This window comes from Sitophilus oryzae, unplaced genomic scaffold (genome assembly GCF_002938485.1).
Source record: "Sitophilus oryzae breed Bouriz unplaced genomic scaffold, Soryzae_2.0 scaffold_127_pilon_pilon, whole genome shotgun sequence".
Taxonomy (NCBI): Eukaryota; Metazoa; Arthropoda; class Insecta; order Coleoptera; family Curculionidae; genus Sitophilus; species Sitophilus oryzae.
The window spans coordinates 105,835-122,311 of record NW_022145926.1 but is presented as its reverse complement, the minus strand read 5'-3'; the positions used below and the strand labels follow the sequence as shown (position 1 = coordinate 122,311).

At 31.2% G+C, this 16,477-nt stretch overlaps 1 protein-coding gene across 1 annotated transcript in view; it reads left to right on the top strand.

Moving 5' to 3' along the window:
- Positions 1 to 10,469: 10,469 nt before the first annotated feature.
- The window catches only part of LOC115874421 (myb-like protein D), a gene marked incomplete in the record, with an annotated part of 34,098 nt that continues 28,090 nt past the window's right edge, over positions 10,470 to 16,477 (top strand). Inside the window, 1 exon segment of the mRNA XM_030889585.1 lies at positions 10,470 to 11,644. Coding sequence (XP_030745445.1) covers positions 10,733 to 11,644 — 912 coding nt within the window.

The following is a 16,477-nucleotide window of genomic DNA, read 5'->3' as shown; positions in this document are numbered from 1 at the left end:
CATATCTTTAATACAATTAGGTACGCTATAACATCATAGTTGCCATGACAAAAAATAATTATTATCAAAATTTTATATGTCTGTTAAGCAAGTAAAGAACAAAACATGAATTTTAGTTTAATTTGTTGTAATAAGTATAAATGGTAGAGGTAGAGATAATAGTTACAGGGGTTTTCCTGAAAATGAATTAGTCAGTGGTGGCTGATATGCACGAACAAGACAAGATAAACATATTTTTTGGCTCAGTACTATGTATTATATAGTACTTTGTTAAGCACTATAAGAATTCGATGTAGATTATCTAGAAAACATTTTCAATATTATATTATATTATATTATTTTCAGTGTGTAATGAGACGGTTTCGCGGGTCTAGTAATATTGGCTTTACGAAATGAATTATAAACCAGAATTACTACGAGAAAAAAACTTTACTGTATGTCGAAAAAAAATCCTATATCAGTAGTCAACAATTAGATAATCCAGTTAGTATTACCCTAATCTGTGGCTATTAGCCCCGACGGAAAATTCAAGTGTTATCTTTCATAATACAGAAATACACCAAGAACTTCACGACTAAGATTTTAGTTGATTTGAGTAAATTTAATTAACCTTAACTAATAATAACAATTTTAACTAATTATTAAACTACTTGTTAAAGATAAGTAAAATACTTTCGTTTTGTCACGGCAACTATGATGTTATAGCGTAATTATTGTATCAAAAATTAGTTTAAAAATAGAAAAAATTGGAATAAATCGCAAACTATTAAAAATAGGTATATGACATACTTAATGAAAGTTGAAGAGCTGTGCAAAATCTATCAGGAAAAATGAAAATTTATAGGGTGTACCATTTAAAAAATTTGAGATTTTTTAATTTTAAGTAGTTGAAATTCATAAATATATTTTGAACACCCTGTAGCATTTAACTAAAATATCTTTAGATCTATCTTTTTTTTCGTCTTTATAAAACTCTCATACGAAATTTTGGTATTTCAACTTCAGAAACAATGGTACCACTGACAATTTTTTACCACACTGCAATTTAACATTTGTTTAAACAAATTTAAATATTACAAAAACTATTAATTTTAGGTATATAACATTATATGTAAAAAAGTTATGGAATTTTACGCAGAATCTAAAAATAAAATAAAAAATAGGGTATTGCGTTTAAAAAAACATATGTTATATCCGCCACACTTTTTTGAAGCACCCTGTATACTCTACAATAATTTTAAAATGTGTATCTTAACCTTCCCTGTAACTTTTATTTTTAACATTTTTTTGTAAACCTCGAAACAAATGAGATAATGGACTTTACTCTATCGTTGACTCACCCTGTATTTTCATTAGAAATCGAAAGATAATGTTAACATATTAAAAACTATTTGTAAGATGGAGAATGTTCGTGAATCCCCAAGAGTGGTTTCAAAGGTTTTTAAAATCGGTTCAATAAGTAATGTCTAAATCTTTGAAGTGGGTTCATTCCTTGGAAAAATCCTGGGTACTTTTTCAAGAAATGCCGCTGTTCAATATTTGTCAGTTGACTGGCGAATGATTAACATGGAGAACTTATATTATCAGCTTGTGGATGTCCTGTATAGCTTGGGCATCGCAGAATATGATTCTAAAGCATCATATTACGTTACTAAAAGAGTTTCCAGAACTACGTAATTACGTAATTAAGTCTTACATAGTATTTCAACAAAAGATCAGTCGAAAACCAATGTGGAATAGATGCTTATGGTCATATGCATTTTTTTAATGTGTAATTGTGCACTATGTATGTACGTGTAATTATGTATCAAATAACTGTCAATATAATATATTTTATTATTACATAAATAACCATAAGATTATTTTTGCACAACATGCATAGTGTACAATTAGCTGTTCTGATTGAAAAGGTTGGACTGTATAATGTATTTTGCCTACTGAATGTATGTCTAACAAGGAAAAAAATACATTACCTACAATTTCCTAATTTTTCCACACGTAGGATAATAGAAGATAAATAACCCTGATAAACGAGAAGCCTTATCTAATTGATGAATTGGCGAGTAAATGCCCATGCAAATATTTATTTCGATCACCATCAAAGGCCTTATCGACTTTTTCCTATAGTTTGTTGGATTAATATACAATTAATAAAAGCAATTACGATACATCGTATAATACAATAATTTAGATATACTTTTTTTCATATAGGTATATACATATACATAACAGAAATAAATCTAAATAAATAAAACAAAGTCGGAATAGTTACACCATTTATAACTCAAGAACGACTGGACCGATTTTAATGATCCCTAATTTGTGAAATACGTCTCTTTCCAGAATAGCCGATATAATTATTAAAATATCTGAAAATACAAGAAAAAAATTATAGAAAATAAAATTTTTAATTAAATAGCATGAACGAGAGTGGCTGATTACTCGTTAGCATATTTGGAAACAGCATTTTTTACGAGTCATTTGATACCACACACTTTGTGGTATCAAATTGTCCGTCATACGAGAATCAAGGTGTCGTTTGAACCGCGTTACAATTTAAAATAAACCATATGCGAAAATGTCAAAAGTTGACATATGATATAATGTCATTCTATTCAGGGTGTTATTTTCTATTGAATCAAAGTAACAAAATACCGAGGATGTCATTTTAAATCAAAAGTTGTAGTCATTTCCTGTGAAACAGGGAGTGACCGAAAACAACTAGATGTGGCCGAAATAAATCCTAATTTATGTTTGAAAAAATAAAAAATTTATAGGGGTGCCGTGAGCCACTTTTGAGACGCACCCGGTATATTCAATACAGGTATATACTTTCCTGTCATTTATTTTTGTAATTCTTTTTAGAATATTGATATTGAAAACGAAAACAAGTAAAAGACTTTTTAAGATTTGAGTAGATAAATGTATAATTACTATTATTTTTCGTCAAAAATACCAAGAGATGAATTTGAATTAATTTCTGTTCCAGTGCCATCTGTGGTATGGAAACCAAAGTAAAATGGAATATAATAAAGGATTATATAAACTTATTTTCGATGGTACAGTTAAACAATGTTAGATGTCGCAACTACATTATTAACAATACATTAACAATAACTACCTACCTTCTAAATTATAACTGTAGTTGGTAAAATGATTACCAGATGTCGTAATAAAGTCAAATTATTACCATTTTTTATCAACCGAATTTTTTAATTTTATATACAGGGTGATATACTCTAACTTGGAATAATTTCGCTGAATAAAAAATATTGAATTTTTCGAAAATTTACTAAGACTATTAGTACTTCTTTAGAATTTCACTTTTTTCATGTAGGAAAATTTTGTCCCAAATTTCACGTATGAGTTTATCGACATTTTTTTTTACATCACGACCCTATTTTAATTACTATTTTTAAAGGAAACATTAGATCACATAAGGCTGCTAATTTCATTTATTTTTTTTTAATTGGAACAGATATTAAGGGGTAGAAAGGATTTGCTGTTTTTTAACTTTAAAGAGCTTTAAATGTACAGACATGATTTCAGAGTATACATGGTGTTTCAACGAAACGGTAAGAGATACAGGTATAAAATGTCGAATACTCGTCAGCGAGTAATGGCAGTATGTACACACACCGGAAAAGTCTAGGGATATTACAATTTTATCCAGCCATCGTCAGTAATTTTATTATTTGCATTTCTGATATAATAAAATTAAAATAAACAAATAGTTTACAGGACGTATTGGAAATAAAAATGCGAAATTTACCGAATTTTTCAAATTTACCTTGATTTTTGTTGAACTTAGTGAAAAATACACACATCTTTTTTTTTATTCTAAACTGTGAATTAAAAAAAAAAGATAAAACCATTTTTACTTAATAAAGGGTATGGCCTCCTCTACTGTTCAATACAGCCCTACATCGTCTCTCCATGCTCCTGATCAGGTTGTCGATCTCTTCTTGGGGTACAGCCTGCCACGCTGCATTCACGGCCCGAACCAGATCCCTACGAGTTTCACGAGGCATACCCATTCTCAAAATTCTTCTTTGGACCGCGTCCCATACGTGCTCGATGGGGTTGAGGTCAGGAGATTGTGCCGGCCAGGGTAAGATGTTTAATTGATGAGCATTGATAAACTCACTTCCACTCTGGCTGTATGAGGCCGTGCATTGTCATGCATGAAAATGAAGTTTCTCCCAAAATCATTAGCATAGGTCATAGGTAACAGGACAGGCTCAAGAATTAAATCACGATATGTGATTCCTGTTAGAAACCTTTCAAGAAAAACGAGATCGGTTTTTCGGCCTAACTGGACTCCTCCCAAGACCATAACTGTTCCACCTTGATAAGGGTGCACTTCCTGAACATGATCTAACCGAATAAGATTTCCCGGTTCTCTCCATACCCTAAGTCTTTTCGAATCCGGATGAATTCCAAAGCGTGACTCATCCGTGAAGAGAACATTGGCCCATTGTTCATTCGACCACTGAACATGATCTTGAGCCCACAAATATCGTACTTCTCGATTTCCTCTCGTTAAGGGTTGAGCTCTCCAGGGGCGTCTACTTCTTAAGTTGACCTCTCTTAATCTATTGTGAACAGTGTCAGGACTAACGGTTACATTATGTGTTTCCTGGAGAATTAAACTAAGCTCTGGTGCTGTAAGAGTCGGTCGGCGTCGATCATTTAATTGTAAAAAATGATCTTCCTGAGGGGTAGTAATGCGATGTCGCCCTGTGTGCCTTTCTGCAACATCACCACTTTCACGGTAGCGTGCACTTAATCGCGATATTACACCTTGCCTTGTATTTAATGCTCTAGCTACGTTGATTTGGCGCATTCCAGCTTCGAGCATACCCATGGCCCTTAGCATTTCGTCTCTGTTAAGATGTCTACGCTCCATAATGTAGTTTAATACTAAACAGAGTTATTTGAATGAATTCTGGCCAGTTATCATAAAAAACATAGCCAGTACAGGTTAAATTCGAACAATTGATGGTAGGTGCTTTTTATACATTTGACAAAAAATGCACAAACACTTCTGCAAATATCCCAAATTTAGAAATAACTAGTGTGACTACTTCGTTTCAATCGAAGTAGAAAGAATCGGCCTACAAATATGTGGTTGTTTATTCAAAACATTTATTTTTAACTTTAATAAAATGATATCACTAGATTTTTCCGGTGTGTGTATATGTATAAGAGATACAGGGTGGCTTAAATTGGGGCAAAGTCGCCTGTTAGTGAGCCCAGTGGTAATCCGTTTAGTAATTGAACTTTTCGTGATTTTCTATTTTGAAAGCCCCCCCCTTCCAGATAGTAAATAAATAAATATTTCTGATATAACTGATTTCAGCTAAACTAAAGTAGCCCTGATTACAGCAATTCTGAAGTTGAAAACTGAAAATTATGCATTTCCGCAGAAAAAAAACGGTTACATACTATTCAAAAAGGCTTCCAACTAAATAAACAAATAGTTCTTACACAACTGATTGCAGCTAAACGAAATTGGCCCTAATTACAGCTATACTATAGTTAATTAACTAGAAAGAAGTGTCAACTTCTTGTGTTAAATCGTGGAACACGATACGCCACCGAAAGCCTTCCAACTAAATAAACAAATGGTTCTTATAACTGATTTCAGCTAAACTAAAGTAGCCCTGATTACAACAATTCTATAGTTGAAAACTGAAAATTATGCATTCCACAGAAAAAATGGTTATACTATTCAAAAGGCTTCAACTAAATAAACAAATAGTTCTTACGCATAACTGATTTCAAGCTAAACTAAAGTAGCCTGATTACAACAATTCTATAGTTGAAAACTGAAAATTATGCATTTCCACAGAAAAATCATTGAAACACGATACCGAAAGCCTTCGTTGTCGTCTGGAGAACTAATTTTCCATAATTGACAGGTTGACATGATAAGGACATGATGGCTTAATTACTCATTTCCGTTTCCGGTTATTCAATGGCGGGTCTTTTCAGTTCAAAATGTATTTTGTATTTTTTTCTTTCATAAATAAACCAAAAAATTATTACATAACTGATTTCAGCTAAACTAAAGTAGCCCTGATTACAGCAATTCTATAGTTGAAAACTGAAAATTATGCATTTCCGCAGAAAAAATGGTTACATACTATTCAAAAAGGCTTCCAACTAAATAAACAAATAGTTCTTACATAACTGATTTCAGCTAAACTAAAGTAGCCCTGATTACAGCAATTCTATAGTTGAAAACTGAAAATTATGCATTTCCGCAGAAAAAATGGTTACATACTATTCAAAAAGGCTTCCAACTAAATAAACAAATAGTTCTTACATAACTGATTTCAGCTAAACTAAAGTAGCCCTGATTACAGCAATTCTATAGTTGAAAACTGAAAATTATGCATTTCCGCAGAAAAAATGGTTACATACTATTCAAAAAGGCTTCCAACTAAATAAACAAATAGTTCTTACATAACTGATTTCAGCTAAACTAAAGTAGCCCTGATTACAGCAATTCTATAGTTGAAAACTGAAAATTATGCATTTCCGCAGAAAAAATGGTTACATACTATTCAAAAAGGCTTCCAACTAAATAAACAAATAGTTCTTACATAACTGATTTCAGCTAAACTAAAGTAGCCCTGATTACAGCATTTGTAAATAAACACACGTAACTGCATTTCCGCAGAAAAATGGTTACATACTATTAAAAGGCTTCCAACTAAATAAACAAATAGTTCTTACATAACTGATTTCAGCTAAACTAAAGTAGCCCTGATTGCAGCAATTCTATAGTTAACTGAAAATTATGCATTTCCGCAAGAAAAATAGTTTACATACTATTCAAAAAGGCTTCAACTAAATAAACAAATAGTTCTTACATAACTGATTTCAGCTAAACTAAAGTAGCCCCTGATTACAGCAATTCTATAGTTGAAAACTGAAAATTATGCATTTCCACTGCAAGAAAAATGGTTACATACTATTTAAAAAGGCTTCCAACAAATAAACAAATAGTTCTTACATAACTGATTTCCTTCTAACCTAAAAAGCCCTGAAAACAGTAATTTTTATATACTAAAATTAACAATGTGAAAATATCAATAGGGTATAAAAATATAAATATACTGTTTAAAAAAGCGTCCATTATTCCAAAGAGGGATTATTAATCAAAAGAAGCAAAAAAGACTTTAGTCGGATAACATAATCAGATTATCAGTCCGATTTATTGCATTATTGACGATAAATCGCACATACTATTCAAAAAGGCTTCCAACTAAATAAACAAATAGTTCTTACATAACTGATTTCAGCTAAACTAAAGTAAGCCCTGATTACAGCAATTCTATAGTTGATAACGAATGTTGGCTATAGTTAAAAAATGATCTTACCTTATTAAATTGCTTCCATTTTCAGAAAAAATCGCCGATCAAAGATATTATAACACCATTTTCTTTGCATCTAAAAAATGTAAAAACAGTGTTTATTTATCACCTATTTTTTCATATACATGGGACATACCTACTACTGCAGAAACGTCATTTTCTCTCCAGGATTCAAAAAAGACTTCCAACTAAATAAACAAATAGTTCTTGTAACTGATTTCAGCTAAAACTAAAGTAGCCTGATTACAGCAATTCTATAGTTGAAAACTGAAAATTATGCATTTCCGCAGAAAAATGGTTACATACTATTCAAAAAGACTTCCAACTAAATAAACAAATAGTTCTTACGCAACTGATTTCGAAAGCTAAACTAAAGTAGCCCTGATTACAGCAATTCTATAGTTGAAAACTGAAAATTATGCATTTCACAGAAAAAATGGTTACTACTTTATTACCATTACTATTTAAAAATTTCAGCCGAAATATGAATTGAACTATTCAGGAAAACGAAACCAAACGGAATGAATTAAAAATCGAATATTTTCGAATTTGTTCTAGAACAAATCTGAAGTTGTCTCTGAAAACTGAAATCTGTCAATTCTAAACTGTGAAGTTAGACAATAGTTAGACAAAAAAATGCTGTCCTTGTCTATTCAAAAGGCTTCCAACTAAAATAAACAAATAGTTCTTGCCATAACTGATTTCAGCCAAAACTAAAGTAAGCCTGATTACAGCAATTCTATAGTTGAAAACTGAAAAGTATGCATTTCCCGCAGAAAAAATAGTTACATACTATTCAAAAGGCTTCCAACTAAATAAACAAATAGTTCTTACATAACTGATTTCAAGCTAAACTAAAGTAGCCCTGATTACAGCAATTCTATAGTTGAAAACTGAAAATTATGCATTTCCGCAGAAAAATGGTTACATATATTCAAAGAGCACCAACTAAATGACAGGAATGACACTAATGACTGTTTCCAATTTTCCTATTTCACTGTCACCCCCTGGCTATACTAAAGTTGAAAAACTCAAAAACGATGCATTTCCGCAGAAAAATGTTTGTGTTCAAAAAGTGGAGTCTTTAAAAAAATAAAGTTGACGATGGTTCCAGAAAAACGAAACGTCCCAAGTGATTTTTGACGTTACCAAAGAATATATATAAGAATATATATATATATATATATATATATATATATATATATATATATATATATATATACTATATATATAAGTTGTTATATATATATATATATATATATATATATATATATATACAACATATATACAGGGTGTTTTCTACGATGTTCTCTATAGGTATCTCGAAAACTACTGGAGATAGAGAGTCGGTTAAATGGGGAAAGAATTGCAGTTTTGTAGGGTCATAAATATGCGCCTTTCAGATTTTTGAAAAAGTTCATGGCTTACTAGATATTTCGAAAAAAACAAATTTCGGCTATTTTAAAAATTGTCCCTAATTCTAAGCTATTTTAGACGAAAAGTTTTCGGATAAAAGTTGTAGATAATCACATTCTTTATGAGACTGTGCCCTCCGTTTTCTTCTATAGCCTGTCATTTTTGACATATGACACAAACATGTGTTTTTTTAAATGGAAACCATAGTTGGCCATGACTTAATAAAAAGCGCCATTTTTTAAGCTTTTCAGCGATATAGCTATAATATGTTTTCTTCGAAAAATTACTGAGTTATAGCCAATTTTTATAATTGTTAAACAATTTCACTTAGTTAGCCATGGAAACAAGTTCAATCGTCGTTGCTCTCGAGTGGCGGTACTAGAGAAGTTTAATTAAGTCGACCCGTCCTTTTATGAGAATAGGTAGAAATTCAGATTTAAAAAGATACTACTCACAATAATGGCGGAACATTTTCTAAAATAACTTAAAGTGTATGCAATGATATTGTTTTTTTAAGTTTTAGTTTGTTCAATGTAAATTGTAAGGAACCGTTTAGTAATATATTGTGACTTTTTATAAGTTATAAATCATAACAGAATAAGAATACCATGCAATCTAATTGAAATTAGTCAAAAAAGATAAGAATTGGCTATAACTAAATTTAACTTTCCTAACATGTCTTGAAAACCCTTCTCTAAAAAACGTAACATTCACCGGTCAACGTATCCTCGAAAATGTATGGTCAAGAAAAGTTGAACCAATAATACTACACGCTTTTCTTCATTGGAAAAATTCATATTCACAATTTTTGGTAATTTTAATTTACGAAGTTTGGATGTGACAGCTTCACATTTCTAAGAGCAAAGGCGATTAAACTTGTTTCCATGGCTAACTAAGTGAAGTTGTTTAAAAATGATAAGACTTGGCTATAACTCAGTAATTTTTCGAAGAAAACATATTATAGCTTATATCGCTGAAAAGCTTAAAAATGGCGCTTTTTATGAAGTCATGGCCAACTATGTTTTCCATTTAAAAAAACATATGTTTGTGTCATATGTCAAAAATGACAGGCTTTAGAAGAAAACGGAGGGCACATTCTCATAAAGGATATGATTATCTACAACTTTTATCTGAAAACTTTTTGTGGAAAATAGCTTATAATGGAATTAGAAACAATTTTTAAAATAGCCGAAATTTGTTTTTTTCGAAATATCTAGTAAGCCATGAACTTTTTCAAAAATCTGAAAGGCGTATATTTATGACCCCACAAAACTGCAATTCTTTCCCCATTTAACCGACTCTCTATCTCCAGTAGTTTCCGAGATACCCATAGAGAACATCGTAGGAAACTCACCCTGTATATAAAACTCTTTGGAATTGAAAATTTCTTTGCGAATGTCTTTATAGATTTTTTCTAACTTTTAACACATATATATTATGTTATCTGTGCTTTTAAAATAAACTCGAGTCAAATTTGAAACATAATAGTCTCATAATATGAAGGTTTCTCCGAAGACTGGGCCACCCTGTATCTTAATTGGGTACAATAAACCGATTTACAGCTATATTACGAATTAATTGACAATATACTTAATTAATTTTAACGTAGAAAGGCTGTTTTATAAGATAACGTTAACCAACAATAACGTCGCCGATTAAAAGAGTGCGTGTTTACTTAGGCATTGTCGTAAATTAGGCGGATCAACAGACGGCGAATGCGCCCATGTCTCGCCGACTCTCGCGCATTTATTCAGATTTCGTCTCGAAAATAAATTCACTAAAACGGTTCCAGCTGTTCTGTTCTTCTTTTTTTGTACCACGGTACCACGCTGCGACGACCGACTCGTACCGCATTCGTAGCGATACTTTTACCGGCTTTTGTGTTTGTTCCGTTTATTAATTCAGTTTTTCGCTGTTAAAAAAATAGAAAAATGATCGTGGATACAGAGACTGTTAACGGAAACTCTTCCTCTATCGAGAAAACTGATCAAGAACAGCAAGAAGGAAACCTTTGCAAGTTAAACCCTTCAAATAGTTCCCAAAATAACACTACCGAACCGTCTGCAGTCAAAAATAGTCTAATAGAAAAAGGAAACGATGATTCCCTAAGTGATGAGCCTCAGGAAACTGATCAGAATGATATAAACCAGCAAGAAAGTCCTGAAGAAGTCAAGAATACTTCAAATAGCTCGGAAAATAACACAGATATCAGTGAAACTGCTCAGAACGACATAACAGATCAAGAAAAGGAAGCAAGTTCTGAAGAAGTCAACGTTTGTAAGATGAACACTTCAAATAATTCTGAAAATAACACTTCTGGACCATCTGTAGTGGAAAACAGTTTAATAGAAAAAGAAAACGATGTTTCCCTGAGCGATGAGTCTTTTCAAACAGAAAATAAGACGGAAGATATCAGTGAGCAAACTGAAAATCTGGAAAATAATGTAGAGGAGACTAATAATGCTGATTTATCAGAATCCGCTCGGTTGGAGAATAGTGTAGAGCCAGAAGCCTTAAAGGAAGAAAAACAGAATGGAGATGTTGTTAATACTGAAGAAACTGCACAAAAACAAGAAGAAAACTCAGAGGTAGTTGCAGAAAATAATGTAGCAGATCCAGTAGAAACAACAGAAGTGAAGAAATCTGAGGAAATTTTGACTACTACTAACAATCAGACCAATGGCCAAGAAAAGGAACATCAAGGCAAGAAAGTCTTGAATGGAACCATTGCTAATGAACTGATTGCTGAGGACTATGAACTGCCTGAAGTCACCAAAGTCAAGAAACATTTTGAATTTTTGGAAGTTGCCAGTCACGGGCAGACACACCAACTTCCTAAAAAGGTAAATTTCAACAGGGTTATACAGGGGGGATGGTCCGAATAGTATTCGGGAAACTTCGGTAGTATATTCTGCATCAGATAAAAATAAGTAAAAAAGTTCGTATAAATCTATGTCTTAAAATGCTTCGTTTCGAAGATACAGAATACGAAAGTTTCATTTTTATTTCGTTTTTTTTTCAAATAATTTCTGAACTGTAGTCAAGATTTGGATAAAAATAGGTGTTTGAGTGTTTTTTGACATGAGGATTTTGATTTCGATGTCAATAGGACCCCTACATTTTTTTACTACTAGATTGAAATTTAAAATGCGATTTTTTTAAGAGAGAATGTCAAAAGTTGACATATGACACGTCATTCCATTCAGAGTGTCATTTTCTATGGAATAAAGTAAAAAAATACCGAGGGTGCCATTTAAAAATCAAAAGTTGTAGTCATTTCCGGTAAAACAGGAAGTGACCGAAAACAACTGAATACGTCAATCAATTCTGATTTATGACGTATACTAACGTACTAAATCTCGTTTATTTATCTGAAAAAATACAAAAGTTATAGAGGCGAGCCACTTTTGAGAAACACCCGGTATATGCATTATCATTTTTCAGCACAAGCCGCAATTTTTCTTTAACATAATCATCTTTATATCTCCTCTGGTTTACGAAATCACTGTACTGTGCATTCTTAAATGGGACACCCAGTATAAATGAATGTTTTTGTTGTGTTACATTTTTCAATCAACAGAATGTGTACATATCTTGGACTAACTAAAAAAAAGTAAATAATGTTTATTATTTCTTAGCAAATTCTTTGTATTTTTTGCTCTGTATACAGGCTATAGTGCAAAATAGTTTCAAACTTCAGAGGATCAGAATAAAAAGTAAAGATCCAACTAAAATTCTATAAAATATTTAATTTAATTGGTACAAATTAATGAAAAAATGTAACTTCTAATTATCTTTTTTTTAGTGACATCACAGCTCTTTTGTTTATTTGCAAAATCACATTACTTTTGGTGTCACAAAGTTTTACTTATTTTTGTCACCTGATTTTAAAATGTTAAATCTGTTGTAAAGATTACGACATATTCGAGAAATTTTCTGTAAAAGGTAGTAAAGTTATGAAACAAGTACAATATGTATTATGTAAACAAATAAAATTTAATATTAGTTTACATTAGTATTAAAAACTAATTAAAATATAGAGTGACACCTCTTCAAACCCAAATCTACTGAATGAACCAGTGGAGGAGTTTCTGTGCTTTCAAAAAATCCAGTGGTTCTCAAAATTTACAAAAAAATGTATTTTTTTAATTTGCAAAGTAAAATATCTCGGTTGTTTTGGACATATTTGAAAAATGGCAAAGAGAAAATACGTTTCTTTTATCGAAACCTAAAAGCACTGAAAATAATTGGACTTTTTTAAGACTCACCCTGTATAAACTTCAATTTTTGAAAAATAGTAAAAAATACTAATCAAAAAACATAATTCGATAAAAACAACGTTAAATTAATGTAGGACGTAATGATAAGTATACAGGATGATCCATTTGGAATAGAAAACCATAATTTTCATATTTTGTAAAAAGAAATGGAAAATTAAATTAATTAATTATTAAGTTCTTTCCTTAAAGGCATTATAAATAAATAAAACCACGACAAATCATTTATTTTTAGCACAAAAATATTCTTATCTCATAAAGTTTACAACATGGATTTGTGGTAAACCTTTATGTGACGTATTCGTTGATAAAGATTGTTAGCAACAGCAAATCAAATTGCATGATTCCTCCTATAATAGGGTATAAAAAAGTGCAGATTTAATGTATTACAGGGTGTCCCAGAAAAGAATTTCCAAAACTTTCAAAATTGTTTAACTCATATTCTCTATTGAGCAGAAATATGACAATCTAATAATATAATATCTGTCAAATGGTGGACATGACAATAGTAAATATAAGTTAAGAATCTTTGATCTACAGAACATTTAGACCAATCATTATAATAATTATACTAGATTTGACTGCTATTCACACGCTTCTCGAGATATTTGGAATCTGTCTTTATTACGGTCTGTCTTACGACCTGTCTTATATATTAATATTACCTATACGTATTTTTTTTTATTAGAGAACTGGCATCATTGACATATGTACAGGGTGGGTCAAATTCGACGCTTTTAAATGGAAACACCCTTTTCTATAGGAAATAGACAAAAACTAATATCGGGGTCTGGAGCTTAATTTTAGTCAAAAACATGATGGTGAAAACCGCATATCGATATCTGTTACCGTTTCGGAGTTACGGGGTGTTTCTCAAAAATATGCATTTTTAACAAATCGCTGTAACTTTTTTGCTATGGAAAATTTTGTATTTTTATGAAAATGTTTCCAAAGCACCTTTTTACGTAGAATTTAATGGTTTAAGTATAATTTTTTTAAAATTAATAATTTAAGAATTATCAACAAAAATTTGATTTTTTATATGGGACACCCTGTATATTTTTAATTTATTGAAAAGAATTTAAAATTACCTTTCCAAGAATATAACATACTTGATATTTTGCTCAATTCCTCTTCGAGACATAGAGTATATAAAAATTCGCCCTCTTTAAATAAGTAGGTTTTGAACGGCACCGGCTGTAATGCAAAAAAATTCGCACCAATTAAAACGAAAATAATATTTCCTATGAGAGATGCAGAATTTTATAACAATTTAAAATATATTTAACCAACATCAACACATTTAAACTATATCTAATAACAATAAAAATAAATAGCAAACCAAGACATGTGATTTTGCTACAGGTGTTCGACATATCGACCGTCTTCTGTTATGGACAGACGGGTCAGTTTTTGAACATTTCTCGCGGAATTCATTAACTCGGTAGGGGTGAAAGATACCCCCTCATAACTTCTAAGTATTTTTAATTCTTGTCTAGATTATATGGAAGAATAAGGAACCTTCATTCTTCCGCAAATATATGCATAGGATTAGATCCATGGGCACTAAGTTAGGCTGCCTCGACGGCCAATGGCTGGGATCTTGGTTAGCTATTCGATTATTCTTGAAATTGGCTGCAAAAATTTGCTGATAACTTCAGCGTTTAAAGGCGGTGCGTCGTCTTGCTGGAAATATAATGTTTTCGAGTTCCATTAAGGACATATCATCAATAAGGGGTCCAAAGCCTACTAGTTAAAAGTGGCGAACTTTTAAAAATTCTGTATTTTGAAGGGGATTATAACAAAATATCAAGTGTGCTATATTTTTGGAAAGGTAATTTTAAATTCTTTTCAGTTAATTAAAAATATATAGGGTGTCCCAAATAAAAAATCAATTTTTCTGTTGATAACTCTTAAATTATTAATTTTAAAAAAATTATACATAAACTATTAAATTCTACGTAAAAAGGTGCTTTGGAAATGTTTTCATAGAAATACAAAATTTTTCATAGCAAAAAAGTTACAGCGATTTGTTAAAAATGCACATTCTTGAAAAACACCCCGTAACTCCGAAACGGTAACAGATATCGATGTGCGGTTTTCACCATCATGTTTTTGATGAAAATTAAGCTCCAGACACCGATATTAGTTTTCGTCTATCTCCTATAGAAAAGGGTGTTTCCATTTAAAAGCGTCGAATTTGACCCACTCTGTACAATTTATTAAAGATTAGACTGAAATCATAAATTTAAAATGATTTTGTGCCAAAAATTGAACAGAAACTGTTTTATCATCATTTGTTCGAAGAAAAATGTATAATTAATTAAAAAAAATGAAAAGTTCCCAAATTTATCGTTTCAGTCAGGTAACTGTTTACTCACTTGTTAATTTTATTGTCAATAATAACATGTATTGACTATTTCTATTCTAAATATCTTGAGAACGGTTGCTCGTATCAATTTTTACCAAGAGACATTTTTTACATAAAAAAATACGGAAATATACACATTTTCACTCAGTAGTTTTATACAGGTACGGACGAAAAGTTATTACTCTTTAAAACAGTTAAAACACATGTAGGTGGCGCCCCCTATAAATAGGAGTCATATTAACATCAAAATCAAATTTCTTATGTCAAAGAACTCCTAGACACCAATTTTCATCCAAATATTGACGTTACTTCAGAAATTATTTGAAAAAAAAATGGAAATAAAATGAAACTTGTATACCCTGTATATCTGTATTAAACATTTTGGGACATACATGTATGCGAACTTTCTTACTTATTTTTATCTGCAGAATTTGCTGCCAAAGTTTCTAGAATACAGTTTGGATGAACAAGGATAATATCTGAATTTGGTCCACCCTGTATAATCTTTTTTTAAGAAATAATCACCTAATTTTGTTCGCACTGATTCTTTTATAATATGTAATATGTTTTTCCTGCAAATTCCTTTTCAAAATATGAAAATGAGCATACAAAAAACCGATGCGTTTCAAAGAATGTAACAAATTAAATAGCTTTAAAAAAAATCTTTATTGATAAGAAAGTTCCGAATGATAAACAGCGTCCAGTTGGCTTGGAAATGAAACTCGATGATATTACATATTGAAGGGTCGAGGGGAAAAGCATGATAAGCGCCATTTTACTAATTTTACAGGAGAGCACTGGACGGCTGGTGGTTATCAGGTTCTTTCCCTGTATTCTATATTTTTACTAGGTATATCATAGAATTTAACAATATATGGCCCTGCATAGTTACATTTTCATGTTTTAGTATACGTTTTGTAGGGACCATAGAATAACTAACTGAAAGAAATGAAAACTCCTATGTTAAAGCCTGGAAACACGCGCTCGACGCTATCCAAGCGGGCTACTGGCAGAAGCAATACGTAATA